Source organism: Cynara cardunculus (genome assembly GCF_001531365.2).
Source record: "Cynara cardunculus var. scolymus isolate 2C chromosome LG 17, CcrdV1, whole genome shotgun sequence".
NCBI lineage: Eukaryota > Viridiplantae > Streptophyta > Magnoliopsida > Asterales > Asteraceae > Cynara > Cynara cardunculus.
Window position 1 is genome coordinate 5399930 of NC_037544.1, and position 21851 is coordinate 5421780.

At 33.4% G+C, this 21851-nt stretch overlaps 3 protein-coding genes across 4 annotated transcripts; 1 reads left to right on the forward strand and 2 right to left on the reverse strand.

Moving 5' to 3' along the window:
• Positions 1 to 2273: 2273 nt before the first annotated feature.
• Positions 2274 to 3529, reverse strand: LOC112500531 (transcription factor bHLH95-like). Its single transcript, XM_025104033.1, has 3 exons — positions 3263 to 3529; positions 2751 to 3155; positions 2274 to 2366 (listed from the first exon to the last, which is right to left on the reverse strand). Exons 1-3 carry the CDS (start codon positions 3527 to 3529, stop codon positions 2274 to 2276), a joined length of 765 nt encoding a protein of 254 aa, XP_024959801.1.
• An 8929-nt stretch (positions 3530 to 12458) lies between these two features.
• Positions 12459 to 13179, forward strand: LOC112500752 (40S ribosomal protein S16-like). The gene has a single exon (XM_025104324.1). It carries the CDS (start codon positions 12505 to 12507, stop codon positions 12940 to 12942), a length of 438 nt encoding a protein of 145 aa, XP_024960092.1. The 5' UTR covers positions 12459 to 12504; the 3' UTR covers positions 12943 to 13179.
• Positions 13180 to 15506: 2327 nt separating this feature from the next.
• Positions 15507 to 20398, reverse strand: LOC112500796 (filament-like plant protein 4). Of its 2 annotated transcripts, none has more exons than XM_025104378.1 (6): positions 20103 to 20398; positions 19718 to 19834; positions 18857 to 18998; positions 16932 to 18321; positions 16786 to 16849; positions 15507 to 16047 (listed from the first exon to the last, which is right to left on the reverse strand). In XM_025104378.1, exons 2-6 carry the CDS (start codon positions 19817 to 19819, stop codon positions 15640 to 15642), a joined length of 2106 nt encoding a protein of 701 aa, XP_024960146.1. In that variant the 5' UTR covers positions 19820 to 19834; positions 20103 to 20398; the 3' UTR covers positions 15507 to 15639. The 2 variants fall into 2 exon arrangements, with proteins under 2 accessions (XP_024960146.1, XP_024960147.1); XM_025104379.1 differs by having other exon boundaries at positions 19718 to 19838.
• Between the last annotated feature and the right edge of the window lie 1453 nt (positions 20399 to 21851).

Consider the following 21851-nt stretch of genomic DNA (forward strand, 5'->3'; position numbering starts at 1 on the left):
TAGTATATATATATATATATATATATATATATATATAGAGAGAGAGAGAGAGAGAGAGAGAGAGAATTAGTGCATCACATGTTATTTCGTAAGATTTTTTTCATCTAAGAATAGCTAGGATTTAGAATATTAAGTAATATATATTTGTTTTACAATATGTTTCTTTCACATGTAACTATTTCACATTGTAGCCTGTATGTGAAGCAAATATTACACGTAAAAAACTTCGTATTGTGAACCACATACATATAAAGCAAAAACTTTGTGAAACAAATATACGTTCATCAATACATTAAACACTAGCCTTAGATGAGTATGAGACATTACTTTAAGAGAAGAGTTCTCACGATTATCACAATTTATGGAGTTCTCAAAAGATTAAACCCATATATATATTGACATAAAATAGGTGAGACGGTAGAGAACTTCAAGAAAACTAACCAAGGAATAACGAGAAAGCGGATGAAAAAAATATATCAATATATATATATATATATATATATGTCAAATTAAAGATAATAAAGTGATGGTATTTTGTATATAGTTTATTTCGTTCCTATTTTGGTTATATATGTTCAGCCGAGTTTCGATTAAAAAAAATAAGAGGAATGATTTTATTTTACAAAAATCTGATTTAACCATATATGTTGGATCATCTTAATAACGATTTAGATGAGTTTTTCTGGTTCTTTCTTTTTTGAGGGTCCTCTCTATGTTTTTTTCATATATACATGGAAAAAATTTAGAAAGAACCGTAAAAGCTAACTATTCGTGAATATCATTCTTAATGAATAATATTCATGAATATATATATATATATATGTGGTTGGGTTTACGTGAGATCAAAGGTTTTTCGTGAAACCGTAAGACCAATTTATGTTCATTGATCAACTTTATAAGTTAATGATCTAACAGTATAAATTATACGGTGGCAATTTTGTGATTATTGAGAAATCTCGTGGCGTTTATAAATGTTTAGATTGTCAGATTATTGATCTAATTCAAGGGTTGATAATTGGTCTCACGGGTCTCACGATAAACCATTGGTCTCACATGATCCCAAGTCTATATATATATAATTGGTTCTCATGATTCTCATTTTTGTAGATGTTTTTGTTAAGTATATGTGATTATTGTATTTATATTTTAAAGATTGTATTGTGATTATAATATTATCACATGTGATAATAAGTCACTTATACTCATATGCATATGCGATAATATGCAACTTATACTTACATACATGCTATCACATGTGATATGAACAAAAATTCACATCGTAGATTAATGTTAAACATAACTAAGCACATGTGATTTAAAACGTAAATTCAAAAAATAGAGAAAAATTGTGAAAAAGATTAAAAAAAAATGAAAAGCCACAGCTTTAATAAAAAAACAAAAGAGAGAAACAACACTTCTCTAAGACGCAGAACCAACATGAATCAAACAAAATACAAGAACATCAGAGCAAGAAACCAACAAACCAAGCAAATGATAACAACAGACAAAAGCAAAAGAAAGAAAACTAAAGCTAATGAAGCAACTAACCAGGAGGGAACAACGAAAACCGAAAAAATCCCTGAACCCAGAGCCACCAAACCACGAGAAGCAACTTCTACCATGGTTTTAAGTTAGTTTCAAAATTATACGTTCGTTTGTTGTTTTGGACTTGACGTTACACCAACGGTGATGATCGAGATGTGTAGAAGTTCATGAAGAACAAGTATGTGATCAAGGAGTCGCTTGGTGGTTTATCGTTTGTGGAAAAGGCACTACTATAACCCGATAACCCTTGAGTTGCCCCATATTGACCCGTTTCAATAGTATCATGTAAAAGGCAAATCAAGTCTACAGTGACCAGCTTAAAAATCAAATACCCATAAGAAGACGAATCCTCAAAGAAGTTTGAACTCTAACATTACAGCCATTGTCAGACTTGAATTTTGGGTCTTCTACGTAAGAAACGTAAACAAACAAACATAAACATTCAGACATTTTATTGTATTCAGTTTTCACAAATTTTATACCGTTTTACATTCAGACTTTAGATATACTATCACAAGAACCTTTAATTAAGAAAATTAATCTATGATTATTTGGAGTTGAGTCAAGAACGGACCCAAGAATTTTTTTAATACGGTGACACCATATAAAACGGTTGCACCTTCTAGAATAAAACGGTTGCACCTTTCACGAACCTAATTTCTTTTTTTACCTTACCACGGAGAAACAATATGCTCACACGTGCCATCTAACCAACCCTCTTGTTCCATCTATGAGTTGACCCAAAGCATTATCTCTAGTGCAGCAAGCTTGTATACCTCATCATAAGGAAATATCTTCATCAACTCATCACCAACATTCACCTGTTCAGCACCCATCAATTTATATCACATATATATATAGATATAGACTTGGGATCATGTGAGACCAAGAGTTTTTTGTGAGACCCGTAATTAAGACCAATTTTCAAACCTTGGATTAGATCTACAATCTGAACATTCATAATCACAAAATTGCTATGAGACTTCTCAATAATCACAAAATTGCGATCGTACAACTTTAGACCGTTAGATCATTAGTTTATAAAGTTGATCAATGAACATAAATTGGTCTTACGGGTCCCACGAAAAACCATTGGTATCACGTGAACCCAACCATATATATATGAAACAACCATCGAAATTTAAATGAGATTATGTGCAGAACTAATTAGAATGAACAATACTGCTATATATATATACACTTACACGAACATGAATCATAAACATGCTTTTATATCGATCCGAAGAAATGTGAGCGGAAACGATCTCTAAATTGTGCTTCTCCAAAACCACGCAGATCGCGGTAAGCAGGCCACGCTTCCGGGAAGAGCAAATGCTGATATGAGCATCCGGGCCGCACACATTCAAGGTGATATTAGAAGAAGTCCATGTTCGAAAAACGATTGGCGAACACCAAACCGCAGGGAAGATTTTGGAGAATGGACGGGATATGATGTCGAAGTGTGTGCAGGTTGTTATGGAACCATGATCAGCTAAAAAGGATTCCCTGTTGTTCAGTCTCTTTAGCTTCTGTATCTCAAGATCTTTTAGGGTTTCTTGCAAGGTTGTGATGTAACTTATTGCCTCATCAACTATTGTGGACATTTCTGCCTGTAGGATACAATTAAAAACAGTTAAAATTTTGGGTTATCAGAAAGAGATCAATCTAAGAATATAGAGATATGAATGTATATGTATATATATATATATATATATACCTTTGGAGGGAGTTGAGGGAGTAAAGCATGAAGATCATGGAACATGGTCCTCATCTTCTTTCTTCTCTGTCTTTCTGTCCATAAATGTGCAGCATGATCATCAACAGGTTGTATGTCACCTGAACCTATGTCATGAGGTTGGTTAATGGGACTGTGATCATCAGGCAACTTGTTAACAACTGTGGATTTGTCTTCACTACTTGCACCACTATTAGAGTTGTCAGCCATAGCCCAGAAAAACCCAACTTCACCATCCCTTTCACCCATGTTATATATATATATATATATAGAGAGAGAGAGAGAGAGAGAGAGAGAGAGAAAAGTGAGAGAGAATGGTTTGGTAAAGAAGATGGCAAAACAAAGGTTTATTTATAAAGTGATAAAAGGGGCAAAAAATACAAAATGGGCGGTTACTGTAGCATATAAACATATCTCTCTCTAATTTCATAGCTGTGCTTTAGGGCATGAAATATAATATAATGAAAAGTGATAATTTTTTTTTAATTAACTTGTATATTCAACCCGTTATGTGAATCAGTGAATCTACTAATTTTCGGACGACCACCTGTTTTGTATTTCATTTTTTATTTTGGATTGTTATTATCTTTAGAGTTTGATAAAATTAATCGATATGTATGTGAGTTGGTTTTGACAAGAATACATAAAATATATATGTATATATCTATACAAACCAATATATATGTATATATATATATATGTATGTATGTATGTATACATATATATATATATATGTTATATTATAAAATATTGATTAAATTTCAGAATTACAAAATTTGTGAAACATTAATGGCAAATCATTAAAATCATTTCCAACACTATTTTGAATTTTTGAAGTTTTTTTTTTTAATATTTATTATTCTAAAGTGTATCTTAAAATTAAAAATACTGTAGAATGTGAAAATCTTTAAATTTGGAAAATCTTTAAAATTTAATTGAAGAAAAATATAATATTTCAATTGTTTTCACCGATGAGATTGAATGTATTATAACTTTTAATAAAAAAATTTAAAAATTGTATTAAGATTATGAGTGTGTGTATATATATACTAGAAGGGTACTTGCGCAATGTTTTAATACGGTTTTTATGTCGTTTTGAGAAAGGAATAATGTTTTTGTTTTTGAATAAAATACAAATTTGAAGATATCATAAAATTTCGAAATAAATATATTCAATATTAGTATCAAATTAACTATTTAAATGTTCTTGTTTCTTGTGTAATTTTTTTTAATTCAATTTTTTCATTATAATTTAATTTAGATTTAGTAACAAATTAATTTATTTTTGATTTAATAATATTATTTTTTAATACGAATAATGATTAAGTATTTTGTTAAAACTCAATAATTATTTTAATTACATTTTAGATTTTTTATATTTAAAATGAAATGTTTATCTTGTATTTAACTTTGTTTATCTGCAGTTAGTTACACGAATTCAAATATGAAACTTTAATAAGTTGTACTTACGCACGATTTATTTGTAATCTTGAATTTTAAGTAATAGGCATCAATAAACAATACTTCATGCATGAAAAATGGTTTTCAAGAGTTTTTGTCAAATGTTTTATCTATACTATCTTATAAAGCATTTGACAAAAACTATTAAAACTCTTAAAGACAACCTCTATTGCTTAAAGCCATCCTTAAACCCGTTTATCCCTAAACGATTTCATCTATATCCGATTTCATCCCTATCATATTTCATCGTCAACAAAAACCCAATTCCCTCCCTAAACAATTTCATCTCTAAACGATTTCATCCCTATCCGATTTCATCGCCAACAGATTTTGAAGAATATGGATTTGATTTCATCCCTAACCCAATTCGATTTCATAAACCCTAAACGATTTCATCGCCCTCCCTAAACAATATCATCGCCCTCCCTAAACGATATCATCGCCAACCGATTTTCAAGAATACAGATTTGATTTAATCCCCAAATAAACATCTCATTTTAAATATAAAAAAATCTAAAATATAATTAGGATAATCATTAAGTTCTAACAGAACACTTAATTATTATTTTTATAAAATGTTATATTATTAAACCATAAATAAATTATTTCATTTAAACTTAAATTAAATTATAATAAAAAAACAATTAAAAAATTACATAAAAAATGATAACTTTTAAATAGTTGGTTTGATATCAACATTGATATTTTTTTTCAAGTTTTTATGATATCTTCAAATTTATATTTTATAACATCGACATAAACAAATAATAAAATAGAATCGAGATATGTCTCGCTGCATTGTGCAAATACTCTTCTAATAATATAGTATAGATGTATGTATGTTCAATAGAAAACATTGAAAAAAACAGTATAAATATTATATTCCATCTTATCACCCATTAAATAATATATTCTTTTTTGTCCATATATATTTTATAGGGGAGTGCTAATGGCATATATTGTGATAATATGTAAGAATGTACTGATTATCACAGATGTAACGGACAATCATTACGTATTTATTTGTAATGATTACATGTTACAAAATTTTATGGTAAACTTTTATACATCACTTTTTAACATAAAATCATTAATTTTTGTTTTTAAAAATAAATTATACAGGTGTCGTATGCAACAATATATACACTTATTGTGTTATTCAGAACCTAGTTATATAAATATATATATATATATATATATTACCAACAAAACATGAATCATATACGTAATATCAACGTTGTTTCCTAATTAACGGCTTTTGTGATTTTCAAATAAATTAAATTATTTCAAACAACAGTTGAATTATATAAATATATCATCTATACTATATTTACAAGGTATTTGACAAAAACTCTTAAAAACCATTTTTTATGCACGAAGTACTGTTTATGAATTGATGCATATTACTTAAAATTTAAGATTGCAAGTAAATTGTGCATAAGTACAACTTATTAGAGCTCCATATTTGAATTCGTGTAACTAACTGCTGATAAACATAATCAAATACAAGATAAACATCTATTTTAAATATAGAAAATATATAATATAGTTAAGATAATCATTGAGTTCTAACAGAATATTTAATTATTAAACCAAAAATAAATTACTTTTTTTATTAAATCTAAATTAAATTATAATAAAAAAATTTAATTAGAGAAGTTACACCAAAAAAACTAGAACTATTAAATAGTTAATTTGATACTATTATCAATTTATTTTTTTATAAGTTTTTATGTTATCTTCAAATTGATATTTTAATTCAAAAAAAACATTACTGTTTTCTCAAAACCACATAAAACCATATTATATCGATAAAGACATAATGAAAATTAAAGAATAAAATCGAGATTTATCACGTTGCATTGCACGGATACCCTTCTAGTATCTATAAATATACATATCAAACAAAATAACGTTTGCATGATATTGATAAATTGTATAACTAAATGATAATAAATCTTTTATTTAGTTTAATTAATCTTATTGTATTTTTGACAATTATATTTATTTAAAAATGTAAAACTGTGGTTTATTTGTTATTATTATATTTTTTTTATCAAAACTAAAAAGGTAATATATAAAAATATATGATTAAAAAAACTTTATCTAATATATTTATTTTAAATTTAAATCAAGTAATAAATTCATGGAAACTAAATATTAGGATCAAATATATGTAAATTTGGGAATATATTAAATATTATCAGATATTATGTATTTTTTTACCATTAAATGTTATATGTAATCAAAAGTTAAGAGTAAATTACAAAATTGTCCTCAGGGTTTATGAAACTGTTGGTTTTTTTTCCTAACTTTTTGAAATCAAAAGAGCATCGTTGACGTCGATTTTTTCGACTTAATTCAGTGTTGTTTCCATAGCACCATCCATAAAAGTGTCCCATGTGTAAATCATGTGGGGGTAATTCCGTCATTTTGTATGTGATTGTCGCGCACTATCGATTCACATCCCTCTTTTAAACTAATTACAGTTTTGGTCAATGTGATTGTCGCTTTGTTTCGGATTTGGTCCCTAGTCATTTTTATTTCGGATCTGGCTTATCTTATTACCTTCGTTAAAAAAACTCAGTTGAGTTAAAGGGTATTTTGGTCTTTTAGTTTTTTTTTTATCTTTTAGCTTTTTTGTTTTCTTAGATTTTTTTCTCCTTTTTAATTTTTAATACATATTTTAATGATAAACAACCATCATCACTACCCGACTACAGCCACCGCCACCGAGAACAACATACAATCCCAATCAAAATCAAAAACCCAAATCTCGCCTTATAAATGTTGGATGAATTATGCTTGGGCTGGGGAGGAACCATAATCACTTCGATGGGATTCTCTCAAGATGAAGCCTTACTCCCAAACAAATCAAATCCTAAGCATGATGTTTATCGCAGGGTCTTCAGTTCGTTCGTCTTTTAGCCCTTTTATCTATTAAAACTCATATATAGATCTGAAAACCTGATACCGATTCAACAATCAAATCAAATGAAACAATAATCAAATAGCATATATAAATATGAAACCAGCTTTAAATTGTTTTTCGATTTAGAAAGCAAATCAAACCCAAATTGAGAAAGCAAGTGTTGATTAAACAGGAAAAAAAAACCCAAATTGATAGAGCAAATTGAATCCGAATCAGAGGAACGATATCAACAAGCAAATTTAATCTAAAAACCACAAACGAAAAATGTTGGCAGAGGGGGAAGGTTCTTGTTGGTCATTGTTGCAGCAGGAGGAGAACTGTGAACGACATAGCTTTATCACCGTCATTGTTCCCCGCATTTTGACGAATACCACTGTAGGCAACCTTATCTGGAAGAAGCTCGTTCTGTGGAGATTCACATGTGATTGTAGAAGATGATGGAGAAAAGGAGATATGGGTCAACATTGAGGATATGGGAAGAAACCTTGTTAGGTGGTGTTTGGGATTGCTTATTTAAACTGTTTATTGACTTATTCTGGTGTGTTATCAGTAATAAGCAATTTTTAGTGTTTGGATGAGAAGAAAAGAAAAGGCTTATACCAATGTCAAACCGGTAATAAGGAGTTTTTAAGTTACCCATTTCTGACTTTTCAGAAACAACTTATCAGCTTTAAAACCCAAATTACCTTTTTAACCCTAAACCTAATACTTCTCATCAGTCACGTTCATTTCCTTCAACACCAAGAACACACATAGTGGGAATAGTAGCAGAATCAGTAGAAATCAACGAAGTCGGTGATTGATTGATCAAAACAAATTTGTTTTATGTACAAGATCAGTATCGATCCACTTCTTAATTCCCTATTTGCAAAAGATGGAGATAATCGGAAGGATTCTCTGGTTGATGTCGATGAATACCCAGAACGTCGTCTATGGAGGTTAAAGGAGATAGGGTTACAATATCGATAGGAAATGGAAAATTGAGAGATGGAGATGGGGTTTATGAAGTTTGTCGATTGGGGTTTAGGTTTTGGAATTAGGATTACAAAAGGTTGCTAATCCAAATGTCGATGAACACTCAGGAAATCATCTGTGGAGGTTAAGGGAGATGGGGAATGTCTTTTTTGTCATTTTACATGCATAAGCAAAATTTGTCAAATACTAAAAAACAACTTATCAGCATATTGCGTTTTGGTACCACCATAAGCTAACTCAAACACTTTTTATAAAACTCCGGTTTGACACCACATAAGTTAATAAGCAATTATACAAAAAAGCATAAGTTGTTTTAAATAAGCAATCTCAAACACTCTCGAGAAACAGAAGGTCCCACGACTAGGCACACGGCCTAGACCGTGGGAGAAACCGTAAGAGAGTGTGGAGTTTATGATGCAGGCGTGGTCGCAGGAATCGGTCTAATCAATTTAAGATCATTTTCTTAGGGTTTCTTCTCATTTTTTACATTATTTATGGACTTAAAGTTGTATGGGGGATTTTACCCTCATTTGTTAAACTCAACTTTTTATGAAATAGGTCCCCTTAAGATTAGATGATTTGATGTCTAACACACCCCCTATACTATTGAATAATGACATTTGGCCCTTTGGCTTCAATGTTTTATCCAATATTACACTTTTTACTCTTGTTTTGACATTTTCTTTTATTTTTGGTCCGATCGAACATAAACTATTTTCTTCACTTCTCACTTTCCTTAAATTGCACGATTGACCTCCTTATCACGTTTTTGTTCACATTTTTGGTCCAATAAAATAGAAACCAATTTTATTTTATTATCCTTCTCTTTTCCCTTTTCTTTTCATAATTATTTATTTACCTCATTTCGGGGTGTCATATATCTCTCCTCCTTTAAGAAATTCCGTCCTCAAAATTATACTGACTAGGCTGATGAGAATTCTTAGTCCCTTTTCATTCTTCGGTTATCATGTCATTTCCGAACCTCGAGAATCTTAATTTCTTTAACATCATCATTAGTACCAAATATGTACTCTTGTTTCTTGATCTTCCCGTTTTCTTGACCAACATCTCAAAGGTCTCTCCTACAAAAAGGTGAGCTTGTCGTCAAATCTCGATGCCTTCTAATTTTACACCAACTGAATGATTAATTAAACGTGATCTCATCAAATTTGACAAATGAAAAATGTCGACAATTTACTTTGTAACTATGTTGGCCAACTTGGTTAACAGGCTACTCTATCAACCCTTGTAACTAACTTTTCAGTTCAACATACCTTGGACTTTGTTTACCTTATTTGTCATATATGATTGTGCACTTTCAAAGTGATGTCTTTAACATAGTTATATCCCCTGTCTGAAACTCTAGTGGTTTACGACGCTTATTAATATAACTTCCATGTACTATGCATTTCTAATATACTCATGCACATTACTTTACTCATACTCGTAGCATGTTTGACTATTGCGTTTTTATGCATACGCCAGACAACTTCTTGTACATGAAAGCACGTATGGAAATATCAATATGGATGTCAAATTAAATAAAGAAAATGATCGTTTTATTTGTGTAATTTGTTTTGATCCAATTTTGATTATATTTCGTTAACTTTCAACCAAAAAAAAGTTAAGAGTATTTTTAAAAAATAGGTGATTAGCCACATTTTTTTAATCATATCCATTGAATCATCTTAATCTAACGGTTATGATAAGTTTTTCGATTTTTTTTATTTTCAAAAATACAAGTTTACATATTTTAGGTTTAGAAAACGATGTAAATCAATGAAGCAATTGACAAAAACTCTTAAAAATTATTTTTTATGCATAAGATACTATATATTGATGCATATTACTTAAAATTCAAGAATGCAAGTAAATTATGCATAAGTATAACTTATTAAAGCTCGATGTTTGAATTCGTATAAGTAACTGCAGATAAACATAATCAAATTGAGGATAAACATCTTATTTTGAAATATAAAAAATCTAAAATATAATTAGGATAATTATCGAGTTTTAACAAAATAATTATTTATTATCTTTATAAGAAAATTATATTATTAAACCAAATATAAATTACTTCGTTATTGTACCTAAATTAAATTATAATTAAAAATTGAATTAAAAAATTACATAAAAAATGAGGAATTTTAAATAGTTAATTTGATACTAATATTGATATATTTTTGTCAAATTTTTATTATATCTTCAAATTTAATTTTTTTTTCAAAAATAAAAGCATCATTGCTTTCTCAAAATCACATAAGACCGTATTATAACATCAACTGAGATAAAAAATAAAACGAAATATTAAAATCAAGATGTATCTCGCTGCATTGCTCGAGTATCCTTCTAGTATTAGTAAACGTAACATGATCTTCAATAAATTATTTGTAAAAGTTCTTATCAAATATTTTGTAATATAGTAAAAATACATAAGTATTTTTTTTTCATATCTATGATATGAGTAAATTACAGTTTTGGTCCTTATAGTTGTTACTCACTATCAACTTTCGTCCATCTTTAAACTAATTACAATTTTGGTCACTATGGTTGCCACTTCGTTTCGATTTGGTCACTTTGCTTGTAATTTTGTTTCGGATTAGGTTAATCTTGTTAACTCTGTTAAAAAAAAACTAGTTAAGTTAAAGGGCGTTTTGATCTTTTCACTTTTTGTATGTTTTATCTTTTTTTAGATTTTTTTTTTTGTCATTTTCTGTTGTTTTAAATGTTTTTAGTGACCACAGACCATCAACAACCGACAACCAATTGATGCATCTCATCCCACCTCACCCTCACTCTCTCTGGCTACCCTCACCCTCTGATCATCTTATCCAGTAAACCCTAACACAAAAAATCCATGCCAGATTGTCCAGCATCATCAAAATGGAAGGCAATAAAGCTTGAGATGAGAATAACCAGATCCAAGCAAAGTTGTTGGATATTTCAAACTAATACCGAGAATTTGAGTGGCTTAGGGACACAAACACCAAGGAAAAGTTAGAAATAAAACCAACTTCTACAAGAGCCCTTGTCCAACATTATTAGCACCAATATAACTTCCTTTCCATGGACACTAATGATGTCTAACAAGACGAAATCTGAAAATCGAAAAGCTGCAAACCTGACAAACATAAATAGGAAAATAGAAAAGCTTCAAATCTGGGGTCGAAAAGGAGAGTGAAGAATGGTGTTGTCGGCATTATGTAACAGTGATGCGACATGGGTTTTGATCGTAGTCGCCATGGAGAAGAGGGATCTTTCCGTAAGGTATATGAACCGTCAAGAAAAGGAGGACTGGGGTGCTTGCCGTGAAAAAGAAGGCAATGGGCCAAGAAACCGTCAAACCCATATGGACGAAGAAAGTGAACTAGATCTTCAAATAAGGGTGGTACCGCCGGAGTTCTATCAGATAAAAGTGGCCAAGAAGAATTGTCGTGAAGGGTTTTGGGTTATCTGTTATGTTAAGGTATGTGTATATATAATGATTTATTTATTTAGTTTTTAGTAGAAATTAAAGGAATAACTTAAAGACCAAAAAGGTTAACAAACTTTTTTAACAGAGTCAATCATAGGGACCAAATACGAAACAAAATGACAACCACAATGATTAAAACTGTAATTGGTTTAAAAAAGAAACAGACTCGACAGAGAGTGACAATCCCATCCTATGATTTCATTCATAAAACAAGATAGTGGGCCACGATTAATTTGGGCTTCAAAATTAGAGAGGCCCAATACCCATTTTTAAAAACCCTAACCGCACTTCTAATATAAGCTTCTCCCACTTACAAGCCATCGCCTCCCATCGCCTTCCCCTGCCCCCCTCCGGTACCTGCAAACTAGGCTCTCTGCAAACATGGCGGCAGCTCCACCTAATTCCGTCCAATGCTTCGGCAGAAAGAAGACGGCGGTGGCTGTCACCCACTGCAAGGCTGGCCGTGGCCTCATCAAGATCAACGGTGTTCCAATTGAACACGTTCAGCCGGAGATCCTCCGCTTCAAGGCATTCGAACCGATCCTTCTTCTCGGCCGCCACAAGTTTGCTGGCGTTGACATGAGAATTCGCGTGAAAGGTGGAGGTCATACCTCTCAGATCTACGCTATCCGTCAGAGCATCTCGAAAGCGCTCGTTGCGTATTACCAGAAGTTTGTTGACGAAGAGCAGAAGAAGGAGATTAAAGATATTCTTGTGAGGTATGATCGGACTCTGCTTGTTGCTGATCCGAGAAGGTGCGAGCCAAAGAAGTTTGGTGGTCGTGGTGCTCGTGCTAGGTTCCAGAAGTCATACCGTTAAACAAAACAAAGTAATCTTACGGTCTTTTTTAAAATTACAGGAGGTTCATGTTACATTTCCTTTCGAGAGTATTCTAAGACTGGATATGAAGTTTTTCCCTAGCATTTCTGATGAAAGTAGTTTAATTTTTCATGTTAGACTATGTGTTAAATGGATTTCTGCTGGTTTTCTATAATTCATAACCATCTCTTTTGGATATGAATTCGTTTAAATTTTCCCTGATATGCAGACTCTCTACCATGCTCTAAGATGTTATGCTAAAAGATCTTAAAGTTTTGGCGATCGGCTCTTAGTTGTAGCTTTAGTTTTCGTGTTGGAAATTTGATTTGATCTTTTGAAGTTGTTTGGTCTTTGGTCCTTGATGTATAATGCGTAGCATATTGGCCTAGAAAATCAATCACCCTTTCACAACTTTGTAGAATCTGTACATTTTAGGTTTCAAGAACATGGTAGGAAATTTATACGTCTAAGATTGATTCCTTAGTTGTTACAGAAGGACTTGGGTGTTTTAGGTAGGTAAACTTGGTTTTGATGAATGTTTAGCTCGATTTTTGGGTACAAACTACCATATTTCTAGGCAGTGATTGCCATGTGTTACTAAGGGTTCATTTGTCAGCAACTTAATGAGATTCACAGCTTATTCTGTTACCTATACATAAATGTTTCGTAATGGCTTAATGGTATAGAAAGTGACCTATCCAATAAGTTTTTAGGGGGAATTTATGCAGAAAGTCAAGTTTTTCCAAAACCTACTCCCATAAAAAACAGTCCCCTTATCTGTGTCATTCCCAATCTACATACATGGATTAATCCACACACACACAACTTTTCATACATGACTTAACAGAAAACCAACCAAACTACCACCAAGATACCATTGCATTGGATGCCATCAAGTCAGTATTATTTTAGGTGCTTTTAGATTTTGATTGTCCTAGGGTTTTTTCTCTGAGGCTGGCAATGTCATTTGATTGTGAAAGCTTAGCTTAACTGGCTTTTGATCGAGTGCTACTACCATTTCCTAGGCTATGAACACTTTCTTTACTAATGACACTGCAGAAATGGAATGCCTAAGTCACAATGCAACTTAAAAGATGTTTTATGTGTCTTATTTGTGAGTTGCTGGTGAATATTTGGATTTGGAGTGTGAGCTATCTTCATTTGGGTTTGTATTATAACTGTAGGCTAGAAGTAGTTATTTGTGGTTTAGACTAGCCTTGGTCGACCTTGTAACTGTCCGATTAGATTGGGTTTTCTGGCATTTGATAGTGTACTCGAGTTCTACATCTGCCATTGTCACCTAGTTGTGCATGGATAAAGATACATGCTCGTTCTTCCTGCAAAATTTAATAAGTATTGTGTCGTTTGGTTCTGATTTGTAGCTACCATGTAGGCCTTTTACTTGCAATGGTCTCGGTGGGTTTGGTGACTTGATACAACAATGACTTGTACTACATTTGGTGCAACATTAAGACCAAGAATGGGACAAATATTCTCAAAATAAGTGGAGTAAGTATCAAGATAATGAGACAAGATTGGTATATTGTTAAATTGATCATGTTAGATTAAAACTCTATAATCTGCCACAATTATTTCACTCTCCTATCTCACTTTTGTCCGATTTTGTCCTGGCCAATCTTCGACTGTCTTTCTTGTCTATGTACCAAACATTTGGATAACTAAACGTATCCTCATGACGTCTATGTTTGATTCAGCTCGTTCAAAACTCGATTAAAATTTCTGAGTTGAGCTGGGTTATTCAAGCATTCATTTTTTTGAAAAAAAAATGCTCATATGTTTGCAAATGATACAATTAAAGAGTAAGTTACGATTTTCATCCATGTGGTTTGTTAATAATTTTGATTTTCGTCCTTATGGTTTAGAAATTGTGATTTTTGTTCTTGTGGTTTGCAATTTATTGTGATTTTCGTCCTTGGACTACCTTCTCCCTTTTAAGTAGGAGGGACTAATAATAATTGAATCTAAACCACAGGGACCAAAATAATAATAAATCGTAGATCATTAAGGACGGAAATATAAATGAATTACAAACCATAGGAGCAAAAACTGAAATTTCTAAACCACTGGGACGGAAACATAATTTACTCGTAAAAATATAAAAATTACCAATCTCGAGCCAATAAACGAGTTAATCGATCGTTAGTTCGGGCTCAATAACTCAAAATACATTCGACTTCGAGTCCTACATTGAAAAAGTTATTTGAGTTTGAACTCTACATTGAAAAAGTTATTTGAGTTTGAACTCTACATTGAAAAAGTTATTCGAGCTCGAGCCTGGTATTATTTTTCTAAGCCGAGCTCGAATAACCTACTACTCGATTCGGCTTGACACATTTACACCTCTATTTCCAACTATCATGTTTGCATACCAAACACAACCAAGAAACTAAACTTGTTATCCCGCCCTCAAGCATATAACAAAGGATCGCAACTTCTGTAGCGAGCTTTCTTTGTTGTCCTTTGGTTCATCCGAGTTTTTACGTTGTCAATTCAGTCTTTTTGAAGAAATTTGCACAAACCAACAAATCTAACATATCGTAGGATCTCCGGGTAAGATATAATTTCGTTATTCAGTACTTAGATATAACCAAACTCACAAAACACCCTTCATTGAGGTCACTAAATAGACTAGCAAAACACCATACACAAAACCCAGCCTCAATGACATTCTATCTTCTATGCAGCAATTGTAAGCATCTTCTTCTTGTTTCCTCTCTTCTTTCTAAACAGAAGCTTCCTCAGCAGGTCGATACCATTACCACGTTTCTTACTAGGTACGATAGCCAAAGCCCCAGGTACAACACGTGACTTACAGCTGCCGACACGAACAACAGATGGTGGGGATTTTGTCTCTGTGGTGCTTATAATCTCCTTGGTCTTGGGGGAGCTTAGCGGATCCTCCATGTCACCACCATCTTCCGCCACCATACGGTCACGTAAACACGAATGCTGGCTTGATTTCTTACGAGTGGTTGACTCTGTCGCCTCTGTTGGCGGTGCCAGTGCTTTCAACTGTCGGCCGATGCTGAATATGGTTTCTTGACACTCTGCTAGTTTCGCAGAAGCTGTTGTTATCTCCCATCCCTGCAAAAGCTTCTCAACTTAAAAAGTCTCTAGACGTAGGGCCTGTTTTATTTGTTTTTTTATTAACCTGGATATCCAACCCGCTATGCGAGCCGACTAATCCCAGGGCGACCACCTGCTTTGCAGATAGCCCGGAGTCACCGCATTTGAACCTCCGTGGCCACAAGGGAATTTTTATTCCTCCTTGGATTTGAACCTGTAACCTCCTAGTCTTTTGATCTTCGGAGCCAAGCTCAAACCAATCAGGCACCACCCTTGTGGTTGGGCCTGTTTTATTTGTTAGGATTAATTATTTGGGTATTTACCATATGTAACCTTATTTATGTCAAAATCAGATCAAATAGTGCATAATGAGTTGTAGGCATGGCGGGAGGCACCACCTCTGTCGTTGGGAGGTGTGATTTACCTCCCCATGATGATCGTAAGACCGGTATAGTGGAGGCGCTCCAGAGGGCGGCATAAACTATGTTTGACAAACTGATTGTTACGCTAAAAAAACTATTTGTTTGGTTAATAAGTTAGCTGATAGTTTTGGTAAAAACTAGTTGATAAGTTAGATGACACTGTAAAATGATCTAAAAGGAAAATTCAAGGGGCATAATTAGAAATTTTTGAGAAAGAAAACTCTAATACGGTAATACCCATAGTAGTTTTTCAAAAAGTTAGTTTATTGTTGATCAAACGGGGCTTTTCTAATAAGTTCAAAAAATTAGCTTTAGCTTAGGGTTCAGAACTTACGGTTTGAAGCAGCTTCGCCTCTTGCTCGACATCTACATTTTCCACATCTTTATCCGACCTGCCGCTGCACGATACATCTCTTCAAAATCAGACCCGACTTCTTTTTCAGATAATTCTCAAAATGCGAAAGCCAAATAAATACGAACCTTGCTAGTTGGAGTTGTAGCTCGAGACATGTTGCTTCGAGTTCTTCGCAGCAGTGACATCTATCTTCCAGCTCCACTTTGAGAGCCGATATCTTTTGACCCCCTTCGTTTATTTGAACTTTGGCAACCGAAAGTTGATGATCAAGATCTTCGTTGATCAACTTTTGGTTCTCCAATTGGTCTTCGATCATCGCCTTTGACTCTTTCAAGCTTTCCAGCTCCGTTTTCAGACTCGAAACGTCTTTTTCCGGTACCACTTTCGCCTCATTACTCGATGTTTCAGCATCAGGGGTTTGGGTCCTCCAAGTGATGTAACCGCTAACTGGATCATGGTTTGAGCCTGATTCATAGCGGTGTTGTAAAGCTACTCTAATGTCCTCCAAGAGTTCATCGAAACTTCTTTTTGAAACACAGGTTTGCTCTGAAATTGCGTTAAGAACGCTTGTTAACCAACCGGAGTCTTCATTAGATGGGTTAATAGCATCACCTTGTACCACCGGAACTAATTCCTTGCCTACTGAATCAAGATTATTTGCATCGGGAGAATGTGGATCGACAGAAACTATCGCTAACCTCTCCATCTCGACAAAATCATCCATTAGACTCATATCCGAATCGCCAATCATCGTGCGTCGACTGGCACCGTTTCCGTGGCTATCGTCACATCGAATTTGAGCAAATTCCGCTTGCAAAAGTCGGATTTCGTCTTCTCTTTTATGCATACGTTCTTTGAGAATCTTGTTTTCTTCTTCGGCTTCACATAACCGATTGATCATGAAACTCATTCGTCTATCTAAACCTTCGGGATGACCACTTTCGACTTCACGTTTCGTCTTGACTTGCACAGTAGGCTTTTTCACCAACAACCGAAGCTTCTGACATTCGACATCTAGCTTTGCTGCCCGCTTCACACTTTCTTGGTGCTGCCGGTTTGCAACATCAGCACACCGACTTTGTATCTCGAGCTCTCTCTCGAGAACACGATACTCGTATTTCAAGATCCCGTTTTCCTTTTCAGCGGAATCCAACCTTGAAATCAGCTCATTGAACCCCACCGTCGCTTGAGACATTTGACTACCCACGTCTTCAATAAGTTCCTCTTTCATCGCAAGGGACTTAGCAAGCTGAGCATTCTCAATCATCAGATTCTCGAGCTTTTTGTTTGCTTCGGTGAATTTCTCCTCGGATCTCTTATTTGCCCTCTCGAGTTCATCCACTGCTTCACTTACCCTTTGATCGTGTTCTTCTTTTAACGAACTCAGCTGCTGCCGATAATCCTTTAATGCAGCATTCAAGTGAACTAATCTCTCGTTAGCCTCTATGTTCTGCTGCACCACAGCTTCTAGTTCTTGATTTCGCAGAGCCAGTTCTGCAACAGCCTTTTCCCGGCCTTCAAAAACGGACGAAGTACACAAGCAACAAAATATTTAAAACAATAAACCAAACCAAACAAACCCAATGAATCCCACACGGAGTAAGGTTTGGGACAGTATCGAAAAGAATAAACCAAGTCAAACCAAACGAAACCTGTATATCCGACACATAGGTAGTGTCTTAGGAATACCAAACCAGCCAAACCCTATATACCCACTTATAGGCAGGATCTAGGGAGAGTAGGATGTATGCAGAAACCTTACAAAACAGTACAAACCATACAAACCTTGTATATCCCAGACATAGGTAGGGTCACGAAGAGTAAGATATATGCAGACTTTGTTAAATAGTAAAAATCAAATTAAACTAACACGATATATCCCACAAGTAGGTAGGGTTTGGGGAGGGTAGGATTTTATGCAGATCTTACCTCTACCCCAACCTCTACCCCAAAAGGATAAACATGGTTGTGTTTCCATGAAGACCCCGGCTTGCAAAACAAACAGTAAGATTCTTAAAACATTGAAATTAAGAAGAGTATTAATGATCACCTGCAATGGCGTCTTGTGCAGTCTTTGCTTGGTCAACCATGAGGTTATCTTTGGCATTGCATTCACATAGAAGAGAAGCTACCTTTTCATGGAGGTTTTTCACAGTCCTCTCTAAAGCTGCTTCTTTATCATATTGAAGCATCTGTGTTATATAAATGAAACATGATCACTATCATCGATCATAAACAATGAAAATGGTTGATCTTTAAACCATCGTTCTTGACTTTCAGTCACAAACATAGCATGGCTATTTGTAAAGTTGCAAAAAGGAACACGAAGGTTCGGTGGGAATGGACGATTTTGCATACATCTCAATCTACATTTCCACGGTCCTCCTAAAATTATTCAGTATCGTAAACTATAGTGTTTTTTACTACATTTTTTTTCCCAAAAAGATAGATCACATTGAAGAGACTTCTTTTACAAACCCAATAATTCTTACAAACTTACCATCTGGTTTCTATATGTGTGCAAATGAAGTGTTTATACATGTGTTATTTCATACGTGAAAAGTTCAATATATTTGTAAGTTTGTATGAATTATTGAGTTTTTAAACCACCACCCACCTCACTTTGAATGCAAAATGTGAAAAACATGATCTTTTTGCATCTACATTTTGCAGTTATGTGAATTTACGTTTCTACAGTCATTCAGTTGGGATTTTAAAGCTAACATGTCAATCCATCACCACCACCACCACCATCACTCCTCCCTCTTCCACCACTCAACTAATTTTCTTGAATTTTTTCTTTCATTGTTTGTGAAATTGATAATGTGAAAAGTAGGTTGATGTTTTGGTATATAAACAAAGAATTTAAACAGTAAAAATATTGATTAAAATGAAGTCTCAGATTAATTACCTGTTCTTCATTTCCTTTTGCAGAGATTTCAGCTTCATTGTTTGCATCAATCGACTTCTGGGCAGATCTTTTCCTCCATAGCCATGTTTTCTGGTCCATCATCTTCTGCTCTCAAGTCTGACTACATATATCCACGTAAATACAAGAAAAGAAAGAAAAAAAAAACCAAGTATGGAATTCTAAGTCCTTTCTCGAGCGTTCATGAACGTCTAAATGGACATGACCAGCAAACAAAACAGAAAATGGGAGAATATATATATATATATACACACACACTCAAAGACTCAAAGTTCTTTCAGAAGACGAAAACGGGTACAATGTCTGAATTTTTTTTCCGTTGATAATCTTACAAACCCATAAAGAAAAAGGATAATTAAAAGCTCACCTGTATGAACCGAGCTAAGATTTAGGTTGATTTGACCCACAAAGCAGCATATAAGTTAAAATGTTGGTAGAGGAGTTTCAACAAACAGGTTGCAGGCATCAGAGAAATGAAATCATGGAGACAAGGCAGCACCGACAGAGAGAAATGGTTTGATAAAGAATAGTGGGGGCGATGAAGAAAGTGGAAAAAAGATGAATGTGGTGTGGGCATGGCGAAAGGTGAGAAAAAAAAGATAAAGGGTCGCCGTATAAAAGTCATCGCACAGTACTGTGTGTGACAGAGTCCTGGAACTGAACGCACTAGCATCATCATGTTTTGTTTTATGTTGACGTTATACATTCTATTATATAAATAAATAAAGGGAAAATTGCTTCAAATGAAATCAATTTTTACATGATTTTTATTTTGGGAAACCAATTTTTAAAATCGTCATTTTGGAAAAATCAACTTGCATTTGATTTCTATTTTGTAGAATTAACTTGCAAAATAATTATAGATAAATAACTAAAATTCGTTTTTTTTTCAAAAATTAATGCAATAATTAATAAAAAATAGATTTTATTGCATTAATTTTTGAAAAAAAAAACGAATTTTAGTTATTTTTCCATAATGATTTTGCAAGTTGGTTCCCCGAAATAAGAATCAGGTGCAAGTTGATTCCTTAAAATGACGATTTTGAAAGTTGGTTCTCAAAATAGGAATCAGGTGCAAGTTGGTTCCCCAAAATAACGATTTTGAAAGTTGGTTCCCCAAAATAAGAATCAGGTGAAAGTTGATTCCATTATGGTGCAATTTTCCCATAAAGTAGTGTGATACATATCGATTTCAAAGTGAAACTCTTAGGGGTTGTTTACTTGCGTCTTAATTAGGCTTATTGGTCTATCTGGTTTATTCGCACAGCTCATTTGAGTTGTTTACTTACGTCGTATTTGCACAGAACATGGCTTAATCGTACAGATAGAAATGATGTATTGTTTCCATTCAGCCACAAAAATGACACACCTACCCCTTATTTAAAGCACTGCCTCCTTCCTAGATGAGACATCTCATTGTCGACCTTTTTATGATTTTGTTTTGATGTTCAAATAATTAATATTTGGGGTAAATCGGTCATTTATGTTATTCAGATTGTTGTTTAAGACATAAAAAAATTAAACAACAACATTCATTTTTCCAGACAGATAAATTTATCCAGACAGATAAATTTATCTATACGAGATTTAATAAAAAAATTGGTAAACAGCCCCAATTTAAAAGACCAGTTTTATGATGTAAATAATTATATAAGGATGATGGAAATTGATCTTTACATTAAACAAATGAAAAGTAAAAGTGGTGAAAAAAAAAGGGTAGAAGAGGGTTGGGGAAAACATAGAATTAAACTAGGTAGGGTCACTTGTCAATTTATCATCATGGAGTGTCACACAGCTACAGTTATAAACAAGTGACGTTATTTAACGTTATAATGTTAGCTGAATATATATTTATCGGGTAAAAGTTGATAACCAGTAATTTTAACCGGTCTCATATGGAATGTAGCTTCATGAATACCAATGTGAGGGGGTACTTTTTGATATACTCAGCGGTTGAGGCTAGCAGAAGGACTTATCGAACTCAGGACGTGTCCTGTATTTGGATAAACTCGTCAGTCACACCTCTTTGTCAGAGGCGGACCTACTAAGGCATGAGTAGGGTCTCATGCATCTGCTCGATTTATTTTCGTGAGTAGATTTTTTTTGTATGAAAGGT

Excerpts from the sequence above, each read along its gene's own strand:
- LOC112500752 (XM_025104324.1), top strand. The coding sequence starts at position 12,505 with ATGGCGGCAGCTCCACCTAATTCCGTCCAATGCTTCGGCAGAAAGAAG.
- LOC112500796 (XM_025104378.1), bottom strand. The coding sequence starts at position 19,819 with ATGATGGACCAGAAAACATGGCTATGGAGGAAAAGATCTGCCCAGAAG. Across the intron at positions 18,322-18,856 it reads TGCACAAGACGCCATTGCAG|GCCGGGAAAAGGCTGTTGCA; the intron begins GTGATCATTAAT and ends CCGTTTTTGAAG. Across the intron at positions 16,048-16,785 it reads AGGCGAAGCTGCTTCAAACC|GGATGGGAGATAACAACAGC; the intron begins GTAAGTTCTGAA and ends AAGCTTTTGCAG.
- LOC112500531 (XM_025104033.1), bottom strand. The coding sequence starts at position 3,529 with ATGGGTGAAAGGGATGGTGAAGTTGGGTTTTTCTGGGCTATGGCTGAC. Across the intron at positions 3,156-3,262 it reads TCCCTCAACTCCCTCCAAAG|GCAGAAATGTCCACAATAGT; the intron begins GTATATATATAT and ends TGTATCCTACAG. Across the intron at positions 2,367-2,750 it reads TGTTTATGATTCATGTTCGT|GTGAATGTTGGTGATGAGTT; the intron begins GTAAGTGTATAT and ends GGTGCTGAACAG.